Raw genomic sequence first — 10,988 nt, 5'->3', positions numbered from 1 at the left:
GACTGAGCCTCCCAGGCGTCCCTTTTTCTAATTTCTAATTTAAATTCACCTCATTCCAACCATTCCCATAGCACACTTTTTGTACTGGCAAAACTGAACTGCTCATAAATCCTCCAAAGTTCACTCGTACATCTTAGCCTTTGCACTGCTGTTCCGTCTGCAAAACATGTAATCTTGATGGATGTTTCTCCTGCCAAACATCGTCCTTCTGCCACTTTACCTGGCAAACTTACTATTCAGTCTGCATACTTACCCTAAATTCTGCCCACTCTCCTAAAACTCTAATTCCTCACTATGGACTTACAGTATCTGGAACATATTAAATACCAATAAAAAAAAATTTAATATTTCATTAAATCCTCTTAACAACCTTGTAAAATAAGGCAGTAAGATGCCTGTTTTATAGAGGCACCCCGCAGAACCAGTTTCAATGGCAATGCTGTAGTAGTAGAATCAGAGGAAACAAGGGAATGATAAGAATGTCTTTTCCTTCCAAATGACTTGTGAAAAAAGATGGTCTCTTTGGTCTTAGGGAACTCCTCAGGTTCTTGGAAAATTCAAGGGGGAAAGTATAGGAGATAGCCCTCAAGGGAAAGTATAGGGTCTTCTACTAAACTGAACATCTCAAGACCCAAGTAACTAGTTAGAAAAAACAAGGATCTTGGGGCGCCTGGGTGGCTCAGTCAGTTAAGCGTCTGCCTTCGGCTCAGGTCACGATCTTGGGGTCCTGGGATGGAGCCCCACGTCAGGCTCCCTGCTCAGCAGGGAATCTGCTTCTCCCTCTGTCCCTCCCCCACCCGTGCTCTCTCTCTGTCTCTCTCTCAAATAAATAAAATCTACAAAAAAAAAAAAAAGAAAGAAAGAAAAAGAAAAAACACAGATGTAACATTATTTGTACCCCATGCATAACGGTTATACCTGGAATGAAACAGATACAGTTAGGATCCCTAAGGATAAAGGTCTCAATAGTCCTGAGATAAAGAATCCTGCGCCCATTACTACTTCTTACTAGTCTAGCCTTTTTCTTGATTTCTGGCAAATGACATGGGTTAACTCACTGCCATCCCAAAACTGCCTAAATCAAACAATGAACTCTCATCTGTTACATAAGAACTAACAGGGGCACCTGGGTGGCTCAGTTGTTAAGCGTCTGCCTTCGGCTCAGGTCATGATCCCAGGGTCCTGGGATCGAGCCCCACATTAAGCTCTCTGCTCAGCAGGAAGCCTGCTTCTCCCTCTCCCACTCCCCCTGCTTAAGTTCCCTCTCTCGCTGTGTCTCTCTCTGTCAAATAAATAAATAAAATCTTAAAAAAAAAACAAAACTAACAGTTAAATTATTATATACCTCAGTTTAGTAATAACTAACATTTTAATGTAAACACTTACACTTTAAGATCATTAAAAATAGAATATTCTTCTGCAGCCCATCCACATGCATCTTCAGAAAAGATATTAATACCTTGCTGAAGAAGAACCCTGACTAGATCTGCAGAATCATAATGTACAGCAAGCATGAGGGCTGTTCTAAAATAACAGAGAGAGAACTTCACCCTTAGGAACTTAAGAGTTATTTAAACAGCTAATTTGATACACTTTATCAGGTTAATATCTTGCCTGTCAGTACAGAATTGGCCATTAACATGTTCAAGTGCTCATTTTTGTAAATACCTACATGGCTAAAATGAAAGGACAAAAAAGAAGCCTCTTGTCCTACTTGGGTATGACAGTAGAAGTTGCTAATTTAAAGTCCTTTGATGGGGGCGCCTGGGTGGCTCAGTCGTTAAGCATCTGCCTTCGGCTCAGGTCATGATCCCAGGGTCCTGGGATCGAGCCCTGCATCGGGCTCCCTGCTCGGCCGGGAAGCCTACTTCTCCCTCTCCCACTCCCCCTGCCTGTGTTCCCTCTCTAGCTGTCTCTCTCTCTGTCAAATAAATAAATAAAATCTTTAAAAAAAAAAAAAAAAAAGTCCTTTGATGAACAAGAAACTATGCTGAGGTCACTTATCTGAATAGGTAAAGATTTTAAAAAAGAATTCCCCATTTCTTCCTTAATCTGATACAGTGTACTTCCAAGCCATCTAGAGGACAGGTCCGTATAAAAAGCTATTTGCAGGGGCGCCTGGGTGGCTCAGTCGGTTAAGCATCTGCCTTCAGCTTAGTCATGATCTCGGGGTCCTGGGATCGAGCTCCACGTCTGGCTCCCTGCTCTAGCACCTCCCCCTGCTCATGCTCTCTCTCTCTCAAATAAATAAAATCTTTAAAAATAAAAAAATAAAAAAGCTTATTTGCAGGCTTAAAATAACAGTATTCATACTAATGGTAATAAAACATAGTTGCAGTTAATGATGCTAAGATAAGCACGTGGTAGGCACTAAATTAAATGCTATATATATATAAAATATTACACACAACCACCCTTGAAGGATATATTATTATCCTCCTTTTCATATCAGGAAATGTATCTGGTTATGATAAGTAATGTTTCCAAAGTCACACACCCAGCAAGTAGGAAAGCTAGGAATTAAACCTAGTCTTGTGTCAATCTAAAGCCCATCTCTTTTCTCTTTATCACCCACCTGTGATTTGTCCTCATTAAAGGAAAAGTCTACTCAATTAAAGTTATCTTTCACCCTTCTATCCTTACCAATGAAAACAAAAAAAATATACTGAACATGAAAAAGGATGAGCCCCTATTATCTGGTAATAGTAATTATTAATCACTTAGGGATCATCCAACATCAGTATTCTTCAAAAACAAAAAGCAATTTAAAGCAAAGAGTCATCCAAAAGACAAAGCAACTCCTATTTATGTTTAATATTCAACTTTTAAGGAAAATATATATGAAGTAGAAGTTTCAAAAATACTATAAAAGGGTTAAGAAGTCCAATATTGCATCATAAAGTAAAATAAAAGTTAGGAGTCCACACTTTATAAAACTAACCCCTTTAGCTAATATAAAATCATATGGCAAAAAAAAGACTGCAAATGACATCAGTCAATAATATGAAGGAATATAAATTCTACCATATACTGTTCTTCATGTTTCCCCATCAGAATAATTGCTTTCTGCCTAACTGATGACATGTTGACATTTTTCACTATATAATTATAAATTAATCCTCTTCTTATTAACTTAATCTTTCTGACTTGAGTAACTGTACCACTCTAGAACAATATAAGGTTTAAAAAAAAAAACCCAAAACTACTGTACCTTTGCAAATTATCAACTGCATGTACATTTGCTTCTTTTTCCATTAAAAATTCCACCATTTGCTGTTTGTTCTCACAGCAAGTAAAAATGGTGTGAGTTCATCCTGTAAAAGTGCAAAAACAATTTATAATTTACAAAATTACATATTTCCATACTGAATTTTAAAACTTATAAAGGATCCTCTAAACTCAAATATATAATATAGAAAGTACTCTCACCCTTCTGTGCTTTCACCAGCTGCTCCTTCTCTTTCAAATAGCCCTCCACAGGGGGCCTGGGTGGCTCAGTCGGTTAAGCATCTGCCTTGGGCTCAGGTCAGCTCAGGTCGTGATCCCAACATCCTGGGATCCACCCCCAAGGCAGGCTCCCTGCTCAGAGGGGAGTTGGCCTCTCCCTCTGCCCCGCCCCTATGCTCCTGCTCTCTCGCCCACTCTCTCTTTCTCTCAAATAAATAAATAAAATCTTTTTTAAAAAATAAAATAAATAAAACTAAATTAAATAGCTCTCTTCCACTTCTTCAACAGATTAACTGCAGTCATTCTCCAAAACTCACTTCATTGACTGGTTCCAAGAATCTTGGCTTCTATCACAGTATTTATTATGGTATACTCTAGTTATTTTATTGCACCCCCTCTAAACCAAGAGCTTCTTGAGGGAAGGGATTGTTTTTTTTCTCTATATCTCCAAAATCTAAAACATAGCAGTAAATGCTTTAAGTATTTTTATTGAGTTAACAACCTAAATGATTATCTCTGGAGTAGTGTTTTTTGAATTACATTCCGAAGAACATACACTTTGCTGGAAGGTAAGTACTGTGCCCCAGTAGAAAGATTCAATGATCATCTATGTTTGAGAAATATTACAAAACTGCACTATATATCTAGCACAAAAGAAATCCGTTTAAATTTGCTTATCCCCATCTGACAATACTTTTTTGTGGCAAACATTAACATTTGAGAAATTAGAGTTTCGGGGATATAGTTTGAGAGCTTTCCAATAAAGATGAAGGTTTTCGGGGTGCCTGGGTGGCTCAGTCGTTAAGCGTCTGCCTTCGGCTCAGGCCATGATCCCAGGGTCCTGGGATCGAACCCCACATCCTGCTCGCCGGGAAGCCTGCTTCTCCCTCTCCCGCTCCCCCCGCTTGTGTTCCCTCTCTCGCTGTCTCTCCGTCAAATAAATAAAATCTTTAAAAAAAAAAAAAAGAAAAAGATGAAGGTTTTCTCCAAGTTACACAAACATGCTTGATTCTCTTCTATCAATGGTATCAGGATCCCAGATGTCAACATAAGGCACTCTTGATCCAAATGGGTCACTGAGGAGATGGACTCGGAATTAAAAGAGTGGCTTTGGGGCAACTGGGTGGCTCAGTCAGTTAAGCGACTGTCTTTGGCTCAGGTCATGACCCCCGGGGTCCTGGGATCCAGCCCTGCATCAGGCTCCCCTGCTTCTCCCTCTCCCTCTGCCCTTCCTCCATACTCATGTTTGTTCTCTGTCTCTCTCAAGTAAATAAAATCTTAAAAAAAAAAAAAAAGTATCATTAAAGTGAAATCTTAGACAATTAAGTTATTTCAAAATCTTTTCATTCAGGGAATGCAGGAGCTTCCAAATATGAAAAACTGACCCTACCTATGTCAACCAACAGTGTTTCTGTAAGGGCAGTGGTAGAAATAATGCATGTCACAGAAACAGAAGGTGGACTGGTGAGCGTGGTCATCAACTACTCCCCATGTACAGCTACCACCCCACTGAGGAACTACACAAGGCTGAGCAGGAACTACTCTCTGAAATGGGAGACCCCAATGTGGTACGTGGCGGGCAGAGTGGCTACAAGCACAAGTAAATGCCCCTGTAGGATGTCATGACCTGATCCCCTTGCTCTCATTTTCAGAACCTTGGGGCCTGGAGCGCCCAGGGCCTGCAACCTGCTGCTTTCTCCTCCTACTTGCACTCACCCAAGTTACCCCACTGGGTCAGGGTCTCCCACCCATTCCCAGCAGCACCCATTTCCTAAGCCCCTGCACAGCACCCAGCCTCCATCACCTCCACTCCCCTCTAGGCCTTCAATCCTTTGTGGGCTCTGAGCCCACCATCTACTCCCAAGCACTAATGGGAAGATTTTCTTTCTGGGGTGCAAGGGTGGCTGGGAGACAGAACTTCGCCCTCTCCATGGGCATCACCTTTCTCTAGCCCTCCCTGCCCTGGCTTTGGAGTTGTGTCCAGGATGACAGGACCTGATGTATAGAATTCAGTATATGTATTTATTACACATATAAATAAATACGTAAATAAAATGTGTTGTGGCTAAAAAATTTATATATACATATATATTATTTCAAATACTTTATAAATACAGTTGATCTGTACCTTGTTTCTCACTTCAAGATTTGCATGGTGTAAAAGCAGCTTCTCTGCTACTGATGTATTTGAACCAATGGCGGCATAGTGGAGAGCAGTATTGCCAGCAATGTCCGTAAGATTTGGATCAGCACCGTGTTCTAGAAGAATAGTCACGCATCTCTCATTCTGACATTGTACAGCCTGTCAGTATTATACCAAGAAACAGAGTGTCAATTCTGGGAATTTAAAGTAAACATGCCACAGGTTTCACCAATTTGTTATGTTTAAATGCAATAAATTTCCATTCTAAGTAATTAAATCAAATCCATCTCAGGCAGACCCAGCTGCTTCCACATACCTTCATCAGAGCAGTCCTATAACCTTTATCAAAGAGGTCAAGCTGGCATTTCCTCTCCACTAGGACAGCAACGACATCTGGATGGCCATTGGCACAGGCCAAATGGAGAGCAGTCCTACGAAAGTGAAAGAACTTTTTAGGAAATTATAGTGCACTATGTCAAAACATGCAGTTAATTCATGTAATTGTAAGCATTAAATAGCATCTTGTTCCTATGACTCCAAAACAAAGATTTAGTTTTCTTTTGAAGAAAGTACAATATTTATTAGTGATTCTTCACCACACTAATAAAGAGCAGCCTATCTGAGTAGGTAGAGCATGACCTCAGGATTCAGCTTAACTTGGGTTTGAATCCTACTTTAACTCTGTCACTTAACAGTTATCACCTACTTAGCCTTATCCTCAATTTCCTCATCAACAAAATGGGATAAAAATAGTTATCTCGGGGCCCCTGCCCAGCTCAGTTTGAAAATCATGTGACTCTTGATCTTGAGGGTCGTGAATTCGAGCCCCATGTTGGGTATAGAGATTACTAAAAAATAATAATAATAAATAAAATAAAGACTAGTTATCTCACAAGACCTCGGCGTGATGCTTAAATGAGGATCTATGCAAAGTTTGTTACATAATATTATTATAACTATTACTATTACTACTATTTTACAAAGACAACATCCAATTAGGTAAAGTGATACAATTATGCCTACTTTGTAGATATGTTTTAAGGATTGGCAAGAATACTACATTTCAGTGATTCTAAGATGCTCATTTTGTCACCTTTTAATATCTCTGACATTGGAATGCAATTTGTAATTCAAAATGTCTTACAACTATAATTGGCAGAATTGTTTTAAAAGTTCTTATTGGTACAGAAAATACTGGGGCATCAGACAATCTATGGTGCCTTACATTACATGAAATAATGACATACACAACAGGTCTATTGCAGTTCTAGTCATATACCTGGCATTTCAATAAATTTTAGTTCCTGAAAGCATTATGGGAAAAGAGGACTAAAATAACGGAGAATGTTTTTTAAGTAATTCTTACTCGGATTTTCAAGAAACTTTAAGCCAAAGGAAACTCAGGATTTAAATAAACAGGAACAGCTCATTTTATTAAGTATTTAGATTTATAAATCACATGAAAATCAAGTACTACCAATTATTAATATTAGTATTTAATACTATTATAAATTTCAAAAGGACACGTAAAGGTTAACTTTTACAATTTCCTATCTTCAGAAATGTTTTCATTTGAATGGAAGGAGGAAAAGCTTTAACTGAGATTAAGTCCTAATACTTCAATTTAAAATTGCTCATCTTAGGGGCACCTCGGTGGCTAGTTGGTTGGGTGTCCGACTCTTGGTTTTGGTTCAGGTCATGATCTCCAGATCCTGAGATCGAGCCCCATGTCGGGCTCCATGCTCAGCGTGGAGTCAGCTTGAGATCCTCTCTCTCCCTCCAACTCTCCCTTCTCCCTCCCCAGCCACTGCCATTCACTCTCTCTCTCTCTCTCAAATAAATCAATCTTTTCTTAAAATTAAAAAAATAAACTTTCTCATCTTAGTAGTGCCTGGCTAGCTCAATCAGTAGAACATGCAACCTTAGTCTCAATGATATAAATTCAAGCCCCCTGTTGGGTATAGAGATTACTTAAAAATAGAATCTTTAAATAAATAAATAAATAAAATAAAATAAATAGCATTTCTCATCTTACTAATACTGGGCAACATGAAGTCTTTAAGAATGAAAAGATTCTGGGTAGTGTATGTCTCCTACATAACATGTGTTCAGATTCTATTTGATAAATAAATGGATTGAAAGAGTAGATAAATACAGTTGGAGAGCTCAATATTTTTTAAAGATTTATTTCTTTTAGAGAAAAAGAGAGAGTATGCACAAGCAGGGGGAAGGGCAGAGGGAGAGGGAGAGAATCTCAAGCAGTCTCCTCACCAAGCATGGAGCCCGACATGGGGCTCCACCCCCCAACCCCGAGATCACGACCCACGCCGAATTCAACACTCTGATGCTCAACCGATTATGCCACCCAGGCACCCCAGAGTTCAGTATTTTTAAAGAAAACTTTTATAAAGTAAAGCAATACATCTGAAATTGCAACAATCATTTATATTTCCTATTTTTGATTTTTTTCATAAGGACACAACTAAAATTTTATACACTTTTATAGTATCATTTATATTATTTATTTTCATAAGGATGTAACTAAAATAAAATGATTAATCTATAATCATTTATATGTAATAAAGCTACACACAACAAAAAACATGTATATATTTAATGTATGAATAAAATCTACATACAGATAAAAATATTCCCTTTACTTCTGAAGAGGTTAAACGTTGTCAGAAGATACCAATCCCCACCCGCACTCCCAAATTTTTTTTAAATAGAAAGTAAGAGGGGCACCTGGGTGGCTCAGTCAGTTAAGTGCTTGCCTTCAGCTCAGGTTATGTTCCCAGGGCCCTGGGATCGAGCCCCGCATCGGGCTCCCTGCTCAGCCAGGAGCCTGCTTCTCCCTCTCCCACTCCCCGTTTCTGTTCCCTCTCTAGCTGTCTCTCTCTGTCAAATAAATAAAATCTTAAAAAAAAAAACAAAAAAAAAAACAAAAAAAAAACCACCTGTCTGTAAAGTGGTCTAACGGGGAATTATGAGTGGGTCCAAAGGCAGCTGAAGCCTTCGTTTTCATGCTCAGACAGCCGGCCTGGGCGCTAGACCCCTGCTGCGGGGCCTCGGGGGGAAGACCGCAAAGCGCCCTCGGTGACAGGAGGGCTCCGTTCCACAGGCGGAGCCGGGAAGGTGCGCGCTTCTCCCGGTCCGCCCCACCTCCTCCCCGCCGTCTCGGGCAGCCGGCCTCCAAGTCCCTATTACCTGTTCATCTTGTCTCTTTCGTCCACGCCGTGTTTCCCGAAAAATAGAATCTCCTGCAGTTTCCTTACGTCGCCCATGCTGGCAACTTTGTGGATCTTCCTGAGATCTTTGTCTCGGATGTTGTACCCCCCCAGAAGCTGCTGGTTCCAATTCTCTTCTCACGCCGGATGCCCAAGCGGTCCCTCAGCGAGCTGGTAACGCGAATGGACGACCCGCCCTTCTTACTCCCGAAGCTAAAAAACTTCTTCATCGCAAAGCCTGGAGGCTTCACAAACACTTCACCTTCCCCTCGGCTTTTCGCCGCCTCTAGAGCCCAACACTAGCGCTAGAGATAAGCCAAACCCGCCTCCCCACTACATCACAGTAGCAAAACTCCGCGGTTTGAAATCTTTGAGCGCAGAAGAATGTAACCAAGCAACCATGCCAAACATAAATGCGCTTGCGCACCTCACAAACCGGCGTCGCTGCGCCTGCGCACAAAGGGCAGCGGCCAAGGATGCCCAAAGCGCATGTGCGAGGTCCAAGTCTCTCAAATCTCAGCGATCGCTTGTGAGCCGGGCTGGGTTCCCCTTCGAACCTTGGCAGGAGTTGGCTGAGCGTTTCTGAACATCTGAAGTTAGACTCGCCGGTGTGGAAAAGCACTCTTCCTATACTACTGGGGCTAGAGTGCATGAAACTTCAGGATGCTGAATGCCTCATCCCCCAGAAAACTTGCCTAAAAAAAGCTCTCCCTCAGTTTATTCCTCTTCCATATCCCTCTGGGCCCCAGCCGGTCTCCATGCAATTGAGCAGATGCAGCAATAGAAAGTCGTTTTCAGGGGCTCCTGGGTGGCTCAGGTGGTTGGGCTTCTGCCTTCCCCGGGGCATGATCCCGGGGTCCTGGAATCGAGCCCCAGGTTGGGCTCCCGGCTCAGCAGGAAGCCTGCTTCTCCCTCTGCCTCATGCTCCTCCTGCTTGTTCTCTCTCTCTAGTAAATAAAATCGTAAAAGAAAAAAGAAAGAAAGAAAAAGAAAGAAAGAAAGAAAGAAGGAAATCTGTTTTCGTGGTCAGAGACTTCAGCAATGTGTATCATCAAGTGCAAACTTATGAGAGGAAAACTATGCACGTTCTCCAGATGAAATGAGAACACATTTCCGCATGCCTCTTAATCCTCCCATTTGTCCCAGGCTTACATTTACATTTTCTTTACTTTTTTTTTTTTTTTTTTGCTCTTATTTCCCAATTAAATCTTTAAGCAAGCCGAGAGTTATTTTGGAGCATGGTGCAACATTTAAGGTTTGGTTTGGTTTTGTTTTGAGAGAGACAGAAGGGGGGAGGGACAGCGGGAGAGGGAGAGGGGAGACTCTGAAGCAGGCTCCACCCGGAGCGGTGGGGATTGATCTCAGGACCCTGACATAATAACCTGAACTGAAATTAAGATCAGACGCTTAATCCACTGAGCCACACAGATACCCCAACATTTAAGAACTTTTTAAAAAATAGTTATTTGCTTCTCATAACTAATCCATCTTTTCTCACCTAGTTTAAAATGCCACTTCATCATTACTTAAATTCTCAGGTATGTTTTTTTCTGTTTTTGGGTTTTACATTCTGTTCAATTGACTAGTAGTCTTCTTGTATCCGTACTCTACTATTTTAACTTCTTTATAAAATATGTTTTAATATCCATTACAGGTCCGTAGTTCCCCTTCTTAATCTCCTCTTTCAGTATTCTCTTGGCAATATTTACCTCTACATTATTTGAGATGAATTTTTAATCACTATGCTAAATTAAAAAGAATTCACAGTGAGAATTTGTAATTACAGTAAAAGAATTAATTTTAACAGAATCAAACTTGAATAGTTGTTACTAGATACATGTTATGTCTTTCAATTTAAGTTATGTCTCTCAATTTCAGTGTATCTAGATACATGTTATGTCTTTCATAAGCTTCTGGTAGTCTTTTTCCTTATATAAATCCTGCATACTTCTTTTTTTTTGCATACTTCTTGATATATTTATATCTGGGCTTTTTCATTTTTCTACTGTTATGGTATATTGTTCCATTATAATTTGTAAATGGTTATTATTTTGATATCTGCGTATTTATTTGGCAACAGAGTGAAGAACTTTTTAAGCTTCAGTTTTGTTAACAGAAGTTGGCAATTTCTACTCTGGAAAACAGTATGGAGGTTCCTCAAAAAGTTGAAA

At 40.2% G+C, this 10,988-nt stretch overlaps 1 protein-coding gene across 1 annotated transcript; it reads right to left on the bottom strand.

Moving 5' to 3' along the window:
* Positions 1–3,355: 3,355 nt before the first annotated feature.
* LOC144382331 (putative ankyrin repeat domain-containing protein 26-like protein) lies at positions 3,356–9,496 on the bottom strand. Its single transcript, XM_078075303.1, has 4 exons — positions 8,798–9,496; positions 5,907–6,021; positions 5,576–5,749; positions 3,356–4,395 (listed from the first exon to the last, which is right to left on the bottom strand). Exons 1-4 carry the CDS (start codon positions 8,872–8,874, stop codon positions 4,381–4,383), a joined length of 381 nt encoding a protein of 126 aa, XP_077931429.1. The 5' UTR covers positions 8,875–9,496; the 3' UTR covers positions 3,356–4,380.
* Between the last annotated feature and the right edge of the window lie 1,492 nt (positions 9,497–10,988).

Source organism: Halichoerus grypus, chromosome 6 (genome assembly GCF_964656455.1).
Source record: "Halichoerus grypus chromosome 6, mHalGry1.hap1.1, whole genome shotgun sequence".
Lineage (NCBI taxonomy): Eukaryota > Metazoa > Chordata > Mammalia > Carnivora > Phocidae > Halichoerus > Halichoerus grypus.
This window is presented reverse-complemented; position numbering and strand designations above follow the sequence as displayed.